This window comes from Castor canadensis, chromosome 10 (assembly GCF_047511655.1).
Source record: "Castor canadensis chromosome 10, mCasCan1.hap1v2, whole genome shotgun sequence".
Taxonomy (NCBI): Eukaryota; Metazoa; Chordata; class Mammalia; order Rodentia; family Castoridae; genus Castor; species Castor canadensis.
Genome location: NC_133395.1, coordinates 79,962,174 through 79,980,462, shown reverse-complemented (window position 1 = coordinate 79,980,462; position 18,289 = coordinate 79,962,174). Strand labels below are relative to the sequence as shown.

At 43.0% G+C, this 18,289-nt stretch overlaps 1 protein-coding gene across 1 annotated transcript in view; it reads right to left on the bottom strand.

Moving 5' to 3' along the window:
* Positions 1–4,277: 4,277 nt before the first annotated feature.
* Atp12a (ATPase H+/K+ transporting non-gastric alpha2 subunit) overlaps positions 4,278–18,289 on the bottom strand; it is a 30,067-nt gene continuing 16,055 nt past the window's right edge. The window contains exons 13-23 of the mRNA XM_074043659.1: positions 16,521–16,696; positions 15,564–15,700; positions 12,897–13,047; positions 11,576–11,744; positions 11,334–11,488; positions 9,525–9,648; positions 9,150–9,295; positions 8,806–8,939; positions 8,511–8,612; positions 8,032–8,123; positions 4,278–7,807 (exon numbers count right to left, since the gene is read on the bottom strand). Coding sequence (XP_073899760.1) covers positions 7,779–7,807; positions 8,032–8,123; positions 8,511–8,612; positions 8,806–8,939; positions 9,150–9,295; positions 9,525–9,648; positions 11,334–11,488; positions 11,576–11,744; positions 12,897–13,047; positions 15,564–15,700; positions 16,521–16,696 — 1,415 coding nt within the window. The 3' untranslated portion in view covers positions 4,278–7,778. The remainder of the gene's footprint in view (positions 7,808–8,031; positions 8,124–8,510; positions 8,613–8,805; positions 8,940–9,149; positions 9,296–9,524; positions 9,649–11,333; positions 11,489–11,575; positions 11,745–12,896; positions 13,048–15,563; positions 15,701–16,520; positions 16,697–18,289) is intronic.

The window sequence follows — 18,289 nt, the reverse complement described above, 5'->3', positions numbered from 1 at the left end:
GGAGAGCTACATTTCATTTTCAAAAGTGTCCCAGTGTGGGTGATAAGTTATACAAAAACCAAAAGTCCTAGGACATTTTTAGTTTACACTCTGCAGTGACTTGCATTGGTGCTTATTGTTCATATCGGACTCAAATGATATTTAATTTGGGAAAACTAGAACTTTGCAAAAATGATTGGGGGATTTCAGGGCCCAAAAAGTCCTCCCTGGCATTCTTAACCTTATTTGTCAAAGCTGCTGAAGGACTTTCTTATTACAAGTCTAGACAAACACTGCCTTCTTAGCTGCTTCTTGAGAAAACAGAATTGAAAAAATTGCTAACTTGGCTGTAGTCATAAGTACGTGCGTGTGTGTATGTGTATGTGTGCATGCATGTAACACGTGATCGGGCCTGCTTAGAAGCATTTTCCTTTGTCCTCTCTAATAGGAAGTTGTGATAACAGTTGTCATGAGAATGATGTTGATAAATAATAGCTACTGATTACTGAGTGCTTACTATGTGTGATGTACTATTCTTAGCACTTTGGTATAGTGACTTCAAATCTTTCAAGCACTTCTATTAGGTATGGTAATATTATTACCATTTTGCAGATGAGGATGCATAGAGTGATAAAATCATTAATACAAACCTTCACGGATAATAAGGGGAGAGCAATCATTCAAGCTATTCGGTTGACAGCCAGGTCATGAAAAATTCCCAACTGATCTTGAACAATTTTAAATTATTATAAACAAGACTCAGACACATCCTCCCTGCAGCCAGGATGGTTCAGGATGAAAACAGGACTTCTATGTAATCATGTTGTAATCTAGGAAGAGACAAGAGTGTGCTGCAACAAGAAATAGCTATATATTCCTCTGTTCCAGCTAACGTGAGATTCTTTATGCATGACAGAGCTAGCCCCTTTTAATCCTCCTTCCTCTTGAATAAAATGTCCAAGACACTTGACCACCAGTCTGCTTTTACTTCTTTATGGCACCAATCCAACCCTGGCTCTGGCTCCCAGCCTCCTTGGGATTTTCATCATAAGATAAATTCTATCATAATCCCCTCTGAACCTCACCTTACTGAGAGACCCACAGTTTTGATGGTACACTCTCTCCTTTTGAAGCATGAAGTTAACTGCATCTAACTTGGCTTGACCACATGTGTTTATGATGAGCTTTGTTTGGTGGCTTTGACAAAACCTATGTTATCTGTCTCTAGGGCTTTATTAGAAACTACCTTTCCTTATGTTGTCTGATTCCCAATGAATGTCTCATAGATGCCTAATGACATCACATCAACATGGTTCTCTTCTACCTTACTCACCTAGGGGATAGAGATGGGGAACTAAAGAGAGAGAGGTCCTAGAATATGATATAAAAGGCTGCCCAGAGGCCAAGTGCAATGAGGATGAGAAGGGGTGGCCAGACCTATGACAGGAGTTGCAGTGGGAAAGTCAGACCCCCAAGGACAGTAGCAGCAGGAGCAGGAGGGAAGGCCCTATGTTGTAAGGAAGTTTGAGACTGCAGAGGACAGAGATCATTTCTCTGTTATAGTCCAAACTATAAATCATAATTGTCACTAGTGACCACTTACTAATGCCTCCCAGGTCACTTGATCACTCCTTTGATGAGTAAGGGTGTGTCCCAGCTTATGTTGGTTCAATTTATGGGTTTTTTTTTTTTACTTTATAATGCTGCACAAACAATACTCATTCAGTAGAAAGCCTACTTTCAGTTTTGAATTTGGGTTGGTCCTGAGCTTGTGATGTGTAGTACGATCCGTTCTCATAATGTTAGGCAGTGGCAGCTGATTGGCAGTGTTTGGATGTTTTCTGTGTGTTTTCGTGTCCCATCTTGTCTACAAAATGCCCATGTCGTCTATGTTAATGGCAAGAACCCATGCAAACATTCTGTTTTTCACTTCCATTACAGCATTCAGTAAATTACATGAGATATTCTATACTTTAGTAAAAAACTGACTTTGTGTTACATGATTTTGCCCAACTGTGAACTAATGGAAATGTTCTGAGCACATGTAAGGTTGGCCAGGCTAAGCCACAGTTGAATACGCTTGACTTATGTTTTTAACTTGCGATGGAGTTTTCCATATATAACCCCATCTTTAGTCCAGGAGCATCTAAACTGAGAGTCTGTTTGCCTAAAATCAGACTAAGCTCCACAAGGAATATAAAAGTACTACCAGCACTATTCCTAATAATCTGGTAGTTGAATGACTGTTTTCCCTCTCCTTGAAGAAAAGCAGGTCCAGGGAGCTAGCCCTTAGATAATAGGATTTTCTCAAAGGCCAATTAGGTGAATGTTAGGGACATCATTTATCAAGCTTCTTCCTACATATTTGCAAAAGTGACTTTGACTCTATTTTCAGTGCTTTCAAGTTCATGCTGCATTATTACTGCCCTTGGAATCCTTTCTTTGTGGTTATGGGAGGGTGGGGAAGATTGTGGAAGACAATATGCATGATTGTAGGGGGTGAAGCAGGTTGGGAGAGGAGAGTGTCATTGTGAAGGGTGTTGGGATGTGTGTAGTTGTACACAGATGTGGGAAAGGTGGGTGAGAAAGAAGTCTGGAGACAATTGGGAGTAGCATTCTAGCAAGTGAGCAGTAAGTACCAAGGTCGAAGATGGTGGGTGTCTGGCTTCTTGAGGGGCAGGATCCAGGCCTATGTGTCAGGGCTCATGGCGAAAGACTTTGTGGGGCAATGTTCCTGAGTTGCTGGCAAGGTGCCTTCTGAGCTGCTGGAGAGCCCCGGGAACCTCCCAGGCACCTGAAACGTCCAAGCTGGCTTTACCCTCAGGAGCTCAGGACTTTCTGTCCTTTCTTGCCTTCTGAATGTTGTCCTGACACACTTCCCACATGTCCTTGCAATAGCACTGGAGCCTGAATGACCCCTTCTTCCCCACCCTGGACATTTGAGGGAGAGAGCAGGGATATGTCGGGCGGTGTTTTCTGGGGAAGTGACATCTTCACAAAGTCTGAGTTCATTATGACTGTGCTGGGGAGGCTCAGGTATGTAAAGCAGAGGCCAGTTCATTCTCTTACGTTATGAAGTCATTGCCAAGGGCAACCCCCAGCCAGATCTTCTTCCCCTGGTTGCATCAGAAGTTGGAATGTTGACAAACATGCATGGTTAGTGTGGCTGTGTGACTTGATTGTGGGCGAGATATGACCTCTTCTTCCCAAATGAAGAACAGACTGGCTGGAGATGCCGTTCTCATGACTCAGTGGGACCTGGCTTGGGTGGGCAAGCTTTGGGCCTGTTCCTTTTGTCTCTTTGCCTGCTCAAAGCCCCATTCTGACTGACATCGTCTTTAGCTTCAACGCCTTCTTATCAAGGTGACTTTCTGCAGATCTCTCCTGTGACCAGAATTTTCTTTCAAAGGTGATCTTACTTCTTTCTCTTTTGGGTTTAGTCAGCAGATACTGTGGCCTCCCCAGGGATAATTGAGTGGCATGCTGGACAGACCCTGGGCTCTCTGCCCTACATGTGACTTTGCCTTGGAGGGAGCCAATTTACAAGGACACCATTGTGACTCACTTAGGCACATCTCTGGCCCTTGCCCCTTCCATTTCCTCATCCCTATCATTGAAGGCCTACCTCCTTGTGCCTGTCATTTGTCCTGGGAAGCCTCCCTGAACACCCACAGCACCTTTTGCTGTCTCTGCCACATCCTGACCTCGAGTGGCAGCTTCCTGGCAAACATGCCTTTACAGGTGCATGATTTTCTCTGGTGAGCCAGCACCATGTTGGTAAGCATAGTGCTATACACCTTACAGGTGTTTAATCCATTGCAAAGATGAAAGTAGGGAGAAGAAATCCCATTTTGTAAAAATAAAATGTAAACAAACACCAAAGAAACCCCAAATAAATTCTAGTACTGCAAGGCTTTACTCCACAGTATCTCAGTTTATCTTCACAACAACACTGTGAAGATCAAAGGTAGCTTCTATCCACTCAAAATGAATCAGGTTTTTACCTTAAAGTCCATTAAACTTTATCTTAGAACCTCTGGACCAAGAAGATCCCGAGAGCTGGACTGCAGCGTCAGCAGGGAGAGTAGGATGGGGCCAGAAGAGAAAGAAAAACAGCATCAATGAGGCACCAAGTGGGGAAATAGAAGACAAACTGTTAGGGCAGCTCTTGGTTGAGCTCAGCTGGCCACAGCTCCACGGAGAGGCTCAGAGCAGCCCTGAGGGAAGAGCACATTGGGGGTTGCTTACTCTTTTCATTGTGAAAGAAAAAAGGTAAAATCATAACTCTCATACAGATATAAAGTGACACGTTATATATTTTATTTAAGCTCGTTATTTAGAGGAGGGAACTAGGCAGTTGTTCTAACCAGTTCAAAGGAAGTGAGAAGCACATATTTATTTGAAGCCAAGGAATGTCAGGTGATTGTGCAAAGGGAGCAGAACTGGCTTTTCCAGGAGAGAAAAGGCTGGGTCATTTGCATATATACAGACAAGAAATGCTTTGCATTGCTATCAGTTCTTTACCCTGCTGCAAAACAGTGCAGCCCTGTAGAGTCCTTTCCATCCAAGGGCAAACACCCTTCCTCCACTGTACACGTGACTTTGCCTTACAGGGGGCCTCCACCCTGGGCAACCTCTAGGTGCTCATTTTCCTATGGTGAGGCAAAGCTGACTCTGCAGCTGATGGGGTTGTTGTGTTAATGAGATGATTTTAGGTTACCCCAGAAGCCCAGCACATAAGAAAATGAGTATTTAATAGATACCAGTGGTCATTTTTTGTGTGTATATGTGCTGCTGGGGATTGAACCCAGGCTTATACATGCGACACTGAGCATTTTTTAATATGAACATTTGGGGAACAAAAGTGTAAATTGTTTACCTTGATCCTACATTGACTAGCTAAAAGGGGCAGGATTATGTGAAGCAGGGAAGGCTTTGAGATAGGAGGTTTGTCTATAAGGAGAGGCTTCTGGTTTGGTTGGGATTGTGAGCAGGAGGCAGTGGAGCCTATAGAAAATTGTGATGAAATTTGAGTTAAGGTTTTAACATACATTCTAGAATGTGAAATGGTCTTTGATCTCAGTCTGTAGCTTGGTAACTGATTAACCTCTCCCACCTCTCCTTCCCTCCATCATCCTTGCCCTTGTAATTAAATTTGGGACATTTTAGAATTTTTCTTTTATCACAGCGTCCATTGGAGGTCCTGGAACACATACCCTGGGATAAGGTGGGATCACTGCACTTGCCTCAGTGTCTTCTCTTTCCCCATCTTGATTGTAATGTGTGGTCCATCCGGGTGTTTGGCGGCCCTTTGGGGGGACTGAGTTGAACATATGTTAAATCTTGAATATCTACAGCTGACCTTCTGTACAAAATAAGTCATAGCGATCCTGGCTGAGGAACTTACCCTGGCCCTCCTCCCATCCTTCAACAGAGGCCAAAGTGATCTTGAGGCAGGCTAAATTAGGGAAAGTTCAGGACTCATAGAAAAATATTACATCTCAGATTGACAGTGCTTTGGCTCAGGGACCACCCTCACCTGGCAGGGAACCTCAAGTGATGACAGTGATAGCAGCTTCTCCAGAGCCCCTCACAGACCAGAAAAGAGAATTAATTAGACCTCTGGCCCAACCAAGGTTACCTGTTCTGTCGGATACATCTGTACCTCAATCCCCTTCTTTGTCTTCCTTTTCTATAAAATCCCTCTGGTCCCTTGAAGATGAATTTGGGATTACTGAACTTCTTTATCTGTTCTTTCTGATGTGGCTGTGCTGAATAAATCTCCCTCTGCCCTTCACTATTACTCATCCCTTTAATTGTTGTATTGGGATGGGTGGCTGAGCCTAATGTGTTGGTATTCCTGGAGCTGGGTCTTTTGCCCTAAAACTTGTAACAGAGACACTTCTGCCTCAAATTTTAATTCTTTCATATTTGTCCTAACCCAAGTTAAATTTTAAGCTTGGTGCTGCATTGCCGGCTGTTTCTTGCTAGCCCTGGCAAGACCAAGAGCTGCCAGCATCTTAGTCAAAAGCACTCAGGTGGCCAGGCAGGAAAAAGAGGAAGGAGAAGTTATTCTTAGCTGAAGCCTAGAAATCATTAGCTTCCTTCTCAGAGCTGGAATGAGACTATTCTCACACTGCCCAAAGTACCTTGAAAAGGGTTTCCAGTTCACTGAACTAATGATGGGAGATTAGCTTTGTGATAACTATGGCTGAAACTAGAGATTCAAAACCATGAGGATGGAAACATGATCTTAGCTTACATTGACACACACAGTACACACTGGACATTAGGATCTATTCACATAAAGTTACAGCGATGGCCCCCTACCTCTTTCTTGTTCCTAAATACGACCCATGAAAACATGTGGTTTGATGTTTCCCTGACCCTCCCTAAGCTACGACCCTACCGTCCTTGTGTGATGCAAGGGAAAACACTTCATGGAGAAAGTTTAACCAAATGTAATCTTCAGGTTCGATAAAATCAGTTTGGGGCATGTGATTGATGGAAAGTCTGTGAAAACAACTTTCGCTAGTGTGCTGCTGTCGAAAGGAGTCCCAACCAAGGGCTTGGGTATGCTGAAGGAAGAGTTTAAAAGGGAAACCCTCCATTTCTAGGCCTTCTATGGGTAAATGAAATGACAGGAAAGAATAAAAACAAATTTAAAAAACCTATCAAAACCTACCACAGCAACAAAAATCCCCAAACTGAAACAAAAAAGGAAGTCATGTTTCATCTTTTTTGTGTCCTATGCTCTGTATTCTGAAAAAAAAGAAAACCCTCAAATTAAATTAGAACACCACAATGAGACTTGGTTTTATAAAAGATCTTTTACTTAAATATGAGGCCTCCCTGGTCTTTGTGTGATATGTACATCACACATGAGTACATCTATGTTACAACAAAAAACATGACTGACACAAAATTATTGCTGGAGAGTGCTTGACAACTTGTTTAACAAGAAATAAATATTACAAGTTAAGCCATAGCAGCTCTCTGCTGAGGTTGAATCCTGACAAATGAAAGCCCTTGGGTTGAGTTGAACATTCTGTGTTAGGGAATGCAAGATGGACATGGAGCTTCCTTCTACAGGAGTTGGTGGTGGGGTAGAGGGAACACAAAAGAGCTGGGGAGGTGGGGTAGGGTGTTGCAGCCAGGGAAACAGTCACGGCAAGAAGGACAACTTGGGGCTGGAGGCATGGCTCCAGTGGTAGAGTGCCTGCCTAGCAAGCATGAGGCCCTGAGTTCAAACCCCATCAAAAACGAAACAAAAAACATTTCAGAGTCAACACTGGGATCCTCTGTGCTTCTGTGATGTACACCTGCTGCCACTTCTACCTCTTGCAAACCTTCAGGAAAGATAGATTTTGTGAGCAAGGTGATGATAAACATATATGTTCTCAGTGGAATCAGAAATCTCAGGGAGTGGGGGACATGGACCTTTACAAAGGGGACAAAGTGAGGTCTGAGCAATTCTAAGCTTAAGGCACACCCCACAGATGCCTGGGTTACACAAGACTAACCCTGTGAACTTTATATATATATAAACACATTCTTCTTTATATACTTCTACCTCAAAGTCCACATACTTAAAGTGAGATAGAGATGAAAATCTATATAAACAGATTCTCAGCTTTAAGTACAAAATGTAAGTATGTTTCATACAGTTTTTCTGTATTAAAGTGTCTCTGGTATGGAATTTGACAATGCCCAGGCTGCACGGAGATCTCCCAGTGAGTAGCCAGAATATGAAGAACATCTCCAATACACCACTGGGAGACTTGGTGAGAGATGTGGTCTCAGTAATACATGTTCTTATCCCACCAACCTGCAGAGGTAGAAAAAAGTAGGTCAGAATAGGAGAGCCTGTGGAAGAAGCACACAGAGCCTTAAAAATCACATTGCTGGGCTGTGGGTATAGATCAGTGGTAGGACACTTGCTTAGCTAGCATGCATGAGGCCTTAAATTTGATTTCCAGATCTGTAAAAACAAACAAACAAAACCCCAAACAACCAATCAAACAAACAAAAAACTACTGTATTACTACTCACTTCCAGGGTAGAGCCTGATGAAGAGTTTTCGCATCTCGTCATACACCCAAATCAAGATGGCATGAGGTACAGCTACAAACCAATATTGAGGCCTGTAAACAGAAGGGGGGAAGGTAAGCCTTGGCTGGTCCAAAGAGATGGTCCAGACCCTGGCCAATAGCAGGGGTCTCCCTCTTCATTTTCCCTGCTTCACAGAACACAGGCCTGCAAAGCTCCTGGACTGTGACAGCTAGGAGCAACATTTGCCTTTGACCAGCCTGTGGAATGAGGGTGGAGATGGCTTGGTGAGGCATGGACAACCCATTTCTCCTTTTGGGAATGGGCAGGTCAAAGGCCTAGCTCTTAGAGCACTGAGTCCATTTTATCTCTTTGGAAAGATGGGAGGAGGAACCTGTGGGAAGCACAGTGTGTATTTAGGCTGCTACAAGTTCAGCATAGGGGCTAGCTCTTTCCTTCGGTACTGCTGAAGGTAAACTTACCTGAGCATGGTGAAACTCAGGGCTGTGACACTCCCGAGGCCATAGGAGAGGATCAGGGCGACAATGATTTGTGAGGCTATCCCCACCCAGATGACTTTATTTCTGCAACACACACAAAAAAGCAAATAGATTCTGAATTCCTGTTGCTCTGTGACCATGCCACTAGTGGAGTCAACACGTCATGTGTTACAGGCATGACCACAGGTAGGTAGTGCAAACAGCAGACCCTTGTCATCTGGCAGGAAGACCCATGGACTCTTGGACTCTTGGACCCTTGGCTGGGTGTGGGAGGTACCTGAAGAGTCCTTGCTGGAAGATGGAATTCCTCCTGGTTTTCCTGATGATCAGATCTGCTATTTGCTGGATCATGATGCCAACAAAGAAGGCTGTGTAGCCCGTCCATTCTAGGTATTTCCTCTGGTACCTTGTCTGCCAAGGGGCATAGAAATGAGAGAGAGAGATGAGGCCAAGTCCAGACAAAGGCCTAAGCAGTGTCACAAAGGAGCCCTAAGCCCTATTAACTGAGAAACTTCCAGGAGTTTCTCATCAAGGCCTTCAGGAAATGTCAGTCTGGGTAGGGTAGTGAGAGGAGGGGAGAACAAGGATCAGGTGATGCTAGTGGCAGAGTTCCCAACTCACCCATTCTTGCCCATAGGTGTCTTCCAAGTCATTCACCTCATCTGTTTCCCATTCTACCCGCAGGTTAAAGAGAGAGGTGGGCCAAAAGCCCTGTTGTGCATAGACGGTGAAATACAAGAGGAAAGCTCCCAGGGCTTGCATGAGACCTGGAAGAGTGCGAGATGGAGATGTAGGCTCTGTACTAGCCTCAGAGAACTGCCTGGGCCCTGCACTTGTCTGGATGACAGGGGTCTGCCAATTTTCACTACCTGCCTGTGGCATGCCGTCTGCCATCCTCCCACCCAGAAAGGAAAAACACTTTCTCACTGTGTTTGGGATAGCAATGAATTCCCAGGGGAGCCCCTTGTGTGACAGGGAGAATTGTCCTCCTCATACCAATGTGCAGGTAAGAATAGATGGCAAGCTGCTTGTTCACCAGTCTGTCCTTCTTCTTGTGGCGAGGCTTCCTACTCATAATGTCACTTTCAGCTTTCTCATATGCCAAGGCAATGGAGGGAATCTGGGGGGGGGATAGGACCTGTGAAAACTAACCCACAGAGTGGCGGTAACACTCATGGCTTAGCAAGGATAGCGGGGTTCTGTGTGAGGGGTACAGGCAACAGGGGGTGGAGTGCATTGTCTGTATGGCATTTAAGAACAGTCAGCTTTAAACATCAATCTGCCTGCTGGGCATGGTGGTACATGCCTGTAATCCCAGCACTGAAGAGGCTGAAGCAGGAAGATTATGAGTTTGAGGCCAGCCTGGGCTACATAGTGAGACTCTGTCTCAACAAAACAAAACATAACATAAAAGAAAAAATAAAGAAAAATTGGCTTCTTATTGTTACTATACTCTTACAATTCTAAATAGTGCTCATTATATACCACTTTACCCCATGGAGAGGATTTCTTGTAGCACCCTTCCCCATTTGGTGTGCAACAGGATCCCAAAGCAATGTAGTAAAACAGTGGTCCTCTCATGGGTTCTACCATGAAGCAAGCCTTTAAAGAGGTCCTAGGACCCATCTCCAAACTTCCTGATTAAGGAGGTCTGGGCTAGGGCCAAGAATTTGCCTTTCAAGCCCATTTGACACTTGGAAAAGCACTGCAGTGTATAAACACTTGCAAATTCTCAGGGTTTGGAAAATGATCTGCCCACTGTGGGGATCTCAATTCCCTTCAAAGGAAAAGTTGTCTCTAGTCTCCCAGAAATGTCAGGATCGTATTTCTGGAGATACCATATTTCTGTCGTAACAGAGAGGGCAAGAGGGCAATTTGCAGGACCATTTTTTGTGCTGTAAATTCAGCTTGTTCTCTTGTGCTTGTTTCCCCTGGCTCCAGAAAACCAGAGTTACATGGGGATGCTATTGTAGGACAATGCTTCTTATCTGTAAGTTTGTTTTGGTGGTACTGGGGTTTGAACTCAGGGCCTCATGCTTGCTAAGAACCCATTCTACCACTTGACCCACTCTGCCATCCTTTTTTTGTGTTTGTTAGCTTTGAGATAGGGTCTCCTAACTATTTGCCCAGGGCTGGCTTCAAACTATGATCCTCTTGATCTCTGCTTCCTGAGTAGCTAGGATTACAGGTATGTGCCACTGGTACCCAGCTATGTCTGTAAACCTTAATAACCACCTCTTTGCACTGTGTTTAGCTGAGGCATATCCAGATCACAGATTCTCTAATTTAAGAAGGGGTGACTTCAGGATTATCATATTAGTTACTGTCCCTCAGCATCCTTTCCCTGCCCCTCAAGGCACAGGAACTATTTGGGTGTTGCTTCATCTTCGCCAAACAATAAGGAGGAATATGGGCTGAAACTGACAATGGCATATTGTTTTGGAAGGTCAAGACTCATGTCTCTCTGTGTTTTGGGATTTAACCTAAGTGCCCTCCTACTGAGCTACATCCCCAGGCCTGAGACTCATGTGTTGAAAACCTCTACATGGAGTGAAGTGGTTTTAATTTGCAAATACTTGACAGATGTCCCAAGTCCCTTACTTCAGAGTCCCTTGCTTTGAAGCATGGTCTATGGACTAGCAGAATTAGTGTCACCTGGGATGTCTTTAGCAGAACTTCAGGTCCCATTGTATGGAAGTTTGAGAAGCATTGACTCTGTCCATCTCATGGCCCTTGAAGTTAACAACTGTGAACTTTACATCCCCTGGGTGGTTATGAGACCCTGTTCCCTTTAGAGCCACTTACGATGTCTGTGCCCAGGTCGATGAACAGGATAGTAATGGTGCCAATGGGCAGGGGGAGCCCGACAATAATGTAGATCAGAAAGGGGCAGAGCTCAGCAATATTCTTGGTCAAGGTATATGCAATGGTCTTCTTTAAGTTGTCAAAGATCAGGCGACCTAGGCAAGATATGTCTCCTTATAGGACTTGCTTCTAATCCCCCAGGCAAGCCAGCTATTAGGAAGATACCCTGAGTCTTCACTTACCTTCCTCCACCCCTGTGACTATAGATGCAAAGTTGTCATCCAGCAAGACCATGTCGGCTGCATTTTTGGCAGCATCAGAACCTGCTATCCCCATGGCAATCCCGATGTCTGCCTTCTTTAGAGCTGGAGAGTCATTTACCCCATCCCCTGTCACAGCAACAACTGCATCCTGTAGGCACCCAGTTAGAAAATGGGAGTGAACAGGCTTAAAGGGGCCTCAGGTTGTACAAGAACCAGACAGATCTCATTTTCATTTTGAGCTTTTAAAGACTATAGGAGCTAAATAGGAGAAGGGAACCAGGAACTAGAGAAAAGGTCAGTTCGAGAAGAATTAATTTAGAAGATAACACACATGCACAGGAAAACAATGCAAGTCAACTCCCTGTATAGCTATCTTTATCTCAGCTAGCAAAAACCCTTGGTCCTTTCTATTATTGCTTACACTCTCTCTTCAACAAAATTAGAGATAAGGGCTAAATAGTTTCTGCCTGGTAGCGAGGGGGTGGGGGGGACAGGGAGGGGGTGGAGGGTGGGTAAGGGAGGGGGTGGGGGGAAGGGAGGAGAAATGACCCAAACACTGTATGCACATGTAAATAAAATTTAAAAAAAAGACTATAGGAGCTAAAATGAAGGGCCCATTGGGAGAAATGATAAAGTTGGGAAATCTCGGAAGCAAGAACAAGGAGCTCCAAACAAGACATGTTCAAATGAAAAAAAAAAATGTGTAGACAGAGGTATCTAATACAATTGCACCCCCCTCCTCATATTGGTGGTGTCCATATCTGCAGATTCAAGCCAACCAAAAATAGAAAACACTGGGAAAAGAAAACTGTACCTGCACTGAACATATACAGACTTTTTTCTTATCATTTCCCCAAACAATATGGTATAACAGGCATTTAAATTGTATTTGGTATTATAAGTCATCTAGAGATGACTTAAGCTATACTGGATGTGCGTAAGTCCTACGCAAATATCACTCTATGTTATATAAGGAATGTGAGCATCAGTGGATTTTGGTATCCTCGGTGGTTCCTGGAACCAGTCCCCTGTGGATACCAAGGCAAGACTGTACCTCATTTTTACATATTTTGTTTTATATCTATATATTTCTAAATCCTTCCATACTCACACCTACCACAGTGGCAAGTGCTTGGCTGTCAGAAGTCCCAGGTTCTCATGACAAAATACAGAATGCTAAGGAGTGTTTGTCCATGGGAGGGCCTCACAGGAGGACAGAATGTCATCCCATCCAACTTCTGCTCTGCATTTCCCAATGGTCTGGGCCTGGTTAGCCATCTGATTGCTGCTGACCACTCACCTGCCTCTGACAACCTTCCACAATTATTAGCTTCTGCTGGGGAGACGTCCGAGCGAATACGATTTCTGAGTAGTTGGCTAAGAGCTCATCCAGCTCTTCTCCGGTCATGTCCTTCAGCTCCATGCCGGTCACCACAGCGGCTTTAGCATCCCTAGAAGGGCAAGAACCACACTATCTCCCTTTCATCTTGAGGCTACAAAGATTACTGGAGCCAAAATGACCATCCCATTGTGGGAAAAAATAAAGATGAGAAATCTCAAATGGAAGATTGACATGTCTAAAAAGGATGTCTATTCAAATGAAAAGAAAAAAAAATGTGTATGACAAGAAACTGGGTGAGACCCAAGACCATATCTTAGGTTAGAACACTGTTCTCAGAAGGGTCAAAGCCTCTTGGATGCTTTGTAGAATCCAATGTCCTTGACACCTGATGCTCCAGTGAGATCTCAGTGCCACGTGGTATAAGTAGGGCACATACTTTGGCCTCCATTTCAAAATAATAATGAGGGTTAAAAAATAAGGCCATCCTGGTATTCTGTAACAGTAGGAATAAAATGTTAAGTAGCCTTTTTTTCCAAGAACGGCTGAGAAGGGTGCTTCATGGGGCAATGGTTTTACTTCACAAGGAACAGGTGGGTAGAAAACTGCCTCTTTAGGGCAGGGCATGTAACTTAGTTGGTAGAATGCTTGCTTAAAATGTACTAGACCCCAGGTTTAATCCCATAACACCACAAAAAACCCCAAACCCCCTGCTTGTACATATGTTCTGGGTCCTAGAATTTCATTCTGCTAACACACATAAGGAACAAGTCTTTGTTACTTTAGTTTTGTAGAAGCCTACTAAATGTAATGTGCTATAGAGGGAGAAAGGTTTATTGAAGTCTTCTTTGAGGAAAATTATTATCTGCTGACTAGAAAAGCAAGTTTCTAGGATTCATGATTGTACAGATCTGTTTGTGCCCTTCCTCTGTTGAACTTTTCTGGCACTTTCCACTCTGTTTTGAGCAGACCCCAGAATCCCTAACTTGGTTTACCAACGAGGCCTGAAAGGTCAAGTGTCCTCAGTAAGGTAAAGTGCAGCCTGGGCTGCATGTCCTCTTGGGCTCTCCTATCTAGCCCACTGGACTCTGTCAATTCTGAGACCCCTATACCTCCATGCCCCTAAGGGTTACATAAGTCTTCCTTGCCAGGAAGATGATCTCAGCTTCCCCTGGCAACCACTCCACATTTCAGCCTTCAAATCTCAGCTTAAATGCTAAAGGTAGAAGACTTTGCCACCTTTTTCTATACGTTTTGACAGTTTTGAGCCTTTCAGGTTTGTTTTTCCACTTGGTGCTAAATATTGGAATTCTAATACTTGACTCAAACTACAGGTCTTCCTAACTGCTAGTAAAAAAATCAAGGTAACATAAGAAGCAAAAGACTTCCTTTCCTCTTATACTGTCAGAAAGCATTATTTTAAAATGTATAATACTATTATTTTTTTTAAAAAGCCAGCAAATAAACAAACCCTAAATCTGTTTTTGTAGGGGGGTGATAGTTACACAAAGGAGCGCTAGCAAGTTTCAGATTTCAGGTACTGCCACTGTACCCAGAGGCTGTCATTCTGTATGTTTGCTGCCTGGTAATTACTTATTGCCTGACAGCTCTGTTCCTAAAAGGCATAAGTGCCTAGGGAAACTAGAAGATGGTCTTTGAACTTTCCTTTCTCCCCACATGCATGAAAATAGAATCCAGCTGGTGACCTTTCTTGCTTTGATTCACTTACATCACTAGCAATCCAGGCTGCTGTCCCTTATTTGTCCCCTTTGTTATGCTGGCCACATCACAAGTAATTTTTTTCTGACTCTCTGCCTAGATGGGATGCTTCCTAAGGGAAAGGGTAGTGTCTGTTTTGTTTGTTGAATAGTTCCAAGTAGCTGGCATAGAGCCTGACATATAGTTGGTGATCAACAAGTAATTATTGAAAGAACTAATAGAAGAATGAAGGATAACTGGATTAAAGGACAGACACAATTAAAGGAGAAACAAGAAAAAAGGTTTTCTTAGAAAGCTTCCATTCTTCTTAGAAAGAGTATGTTTACATAGCTACACAATATGAAACCAACTGAGTACACAGATAAATACACAGATGCTTAAAAGGGAGGGTGCATGAAACCCAAAGAGTTCTTATTATTCCTGGTTATCCAACTGGATCAATGATGAATTGTTTATATAAATCCTCTGTTTTTCTCTCACTAAATTGGGCACATAGATTTTTAGATCTACTGTCCTATGCCATGTAATGATGCTTTAGTCAATGACAGAAGTCCTATAAAATTATATTGGCTAGTGATGTAGCTATCTTAGCTTGTGTAATTATACTCTATGATGTTCACACAATAATGGCATTGTATTTCTTAGAACTTATCCTGTTGTTAGGCTACCCATGATTCTACTTCATTAATTTTGAAATTTCAAACAAGGAATACACAAAGTGCCTGACACACTGTAGGTACTCAATAAAATCTTCAGTGAATGAACCCATATATGACTTATAGATAAAACTAGCCTAGGATTACCCAGAGAAGGTGTTCGGCAAAAAGGAGTTTTGCTCCCAATAACACAACTCTTCAGAGTTAACGGGGTCCCATGAGTAAGTTTCTGCTGGGCTGGGTCTGTGCTTACTGTTTGTTAACCTGTTCCACAGCAATGTTGAGGCGTTTTGCAATGTCTTCCACTGTCTCACTGTTGGCTGAAATGATTCCTACATTTTTGGCGATAGCTTTGGCTGTGATGGGATGATCACCTGTAACCATAATAACCTAGAACACAGACAATAGGGACTATAATGAGGAACTCGGCCAGCCAATGTTGGGAAAATGATTCAGCATCTCCTGTTCTACCAGGACCTGTTAGAATATTATTAGTTTGCTGTGGTTTGCCTTATAGGAAATTCTGGATGGAAGAAACAACTATCTTTGAAGGACACACTGATCCCATTGGGTCTACCCTTACTCCTGGGTTTCTTACATTTCCTCCTTGAACATTAGAGGAAGCTCTTCCCCTTTTGATCTCACTTTATTTGTGAAAGGGCCTATAGATGTCTACTTGGCATGCTACTTCAACAGTCTTGATATTAATGATGGAGAGGGTGAGTTCAATTATGATATATTGTAAGAACTTTTGTAAATGTCACAATGTATCCCCAGTACAACTATAATAATTTTTTTAAGTACCAAAAAAAAAAAAAAATACAAAAAGGAAAAAAAAGAAAAAAACCAAAGTCTTGATATTAGCACGGTAACGGAATTCTTATTTTGACTTCAATATCATGAAGATAAGTGGATGACAGAGGCTAAGTAAAAATACCTTTTATTATCTATCTTGGTCTAGGGCAAGATATGGCCAATTCACAGTACTGGGAAATTCTTCTCACTGTAGGTACTGTTATGGTTCATTTATTATTTTGCTTTTATGGAACAGTTACTGAAATCTTAGCAGAGCAAAGGTAGAGACTCAAAAAAGAAAATTATGATATTTGCTTGAAGAGACATAAACACTGACCGTGTCTTACGACAAATGTGCTTAGAAAGGGATATGGCATACATGGAGTGCTTTTTGAGTCAGGAAAATAGCTCCCACCTTGATTCCTGCACTCCGACATTTGGTGACTGCATCTGGCACAGTGGACCGAGGTGGATCAATCATAGACAAGAGCCCCACAAAGCAGAGGTTGGAGGTGGGGAAATTCATGGTGTCTGTATCAAATGAGTAGGTTTCTGGGAACTCGTCTGCTGGCAGGTAGAGGTGACAGAAACCTGGAATGGGCATGGATTTAGAGGTCAATGAAGCTAGGATAAGGGCTATCAGAAGAAAAGGGGGACATAGCTCACTGGTAGAGCACATGTTTAGCAGGTGCCAGGCCCTGGGCTTGATCCCCAGCACCAAAAAAAAAAAAAAAAAAAAACGAAGAAGAAAAAAAAAAAGAAAAAAAGAAAGGAGGAGCAAATGTCAATGCACTCTCAATCATTTACTATTTTATCAATATATATACCCAGATTACTTAAGTCCTTCAATTCTGTAGCACATTTTCTGTTTTGTTTTAGGAAAGACATTTTCCATCCAAGGTATTATGTGCTTATTAGTTTCTATGCTGTGTTCTAGACATATAAAGACCAATAATAATAAATAAAGTGGGACAGTCTTTACTTCCAAAGATGTCTCAGTGGAGGGAAGAACTGATGTGATAAAGCATAATAATGTGGTGTGTTTTGCTGAGTAGAGCTACACTTCAGCTACATGGAGAATCAGGAGACACCATGGATGTTTTCCAAGGAAAGAACGGAGGGTGGAGGTGCAAACGTCATTTTAGGCAAAGAAACACAGCACATGCTACTGCACAAACTGGGGAAAGAACATGGGGCATCTGGGGAGTGGTACAAAGTTCAGTTCTTAATCAAGATAAGTGCATGAGAAAGGCCACTAGGAACGGGATAGAGCCACCCTTTTCTGCAAGGCAGAAGGCCTTCTTGTGTATGGTGGGACCTTCCTGGTCATGTGACTTTCATTTCAGCTTTTATATCAGATTAAATTTCAGTATGGCCTGCTGCTTCACACATTTCAATAAAGTAGACTTTGAGAGGTCAAACAGGAAGTCCCTGAAGCCACTAGTTAGATGGGGGTCAACCCTATGTTGAAAAGGAAATTACTTGGCATTATGAGTTACTGAGAGTGTGCTCAAATCATTAGCATCTCATTGTTACATTTTATCTGCTTTAAAAACTCAAATATCTGGGCTAGCAAAGTAGGTCAAGTGGTAAAGTGCCTGCCTAGCAAGTGTGAGGCCCTGAGTTCAAACCCCCCCCCACAAAAGGAAATAAAAAACTCAAATATCCTATAGATATACAAATTGCACAGATTCCATGTCTATTGGCAAGCACTTTTGTGGGGTTTGATGAGCCTCATCACCAACCACGAACTGTTTCCTTGAATTCATCACTCACCATCATGCAATCAACACATGATTCTGACAATGGAGCACACAGTGCCCTGTGAGACTACTTCAATGACTGTATTTCTGAGGTTCTTCCCTGCTAACATGCCTCATCCAAGTTACTGGCATTACTTCTTTCCTATTAATGAAATGGGAAGCTTCATAATTTTGTAAGTCACTGTCCCTCTCTTATTAGTTTCAGTCTTACCCTCCGCCTCCATGAAGCCTCTGGAACCCAACCCCTCCTTCACATTCCCCTCACCTTGCATCAGATGCTCACCCCCTCTCAGCTGAATGAGGGCACCCATCTCCTTCTGAGACCTGCCTCTCCTCTCTCTGCTGTCATCGAAGACTAGTCTTAACAAATGTTACAAGTAATTCTGACCAGCTTACCCTAGCTGCAAAGCTTTCAGAGTTC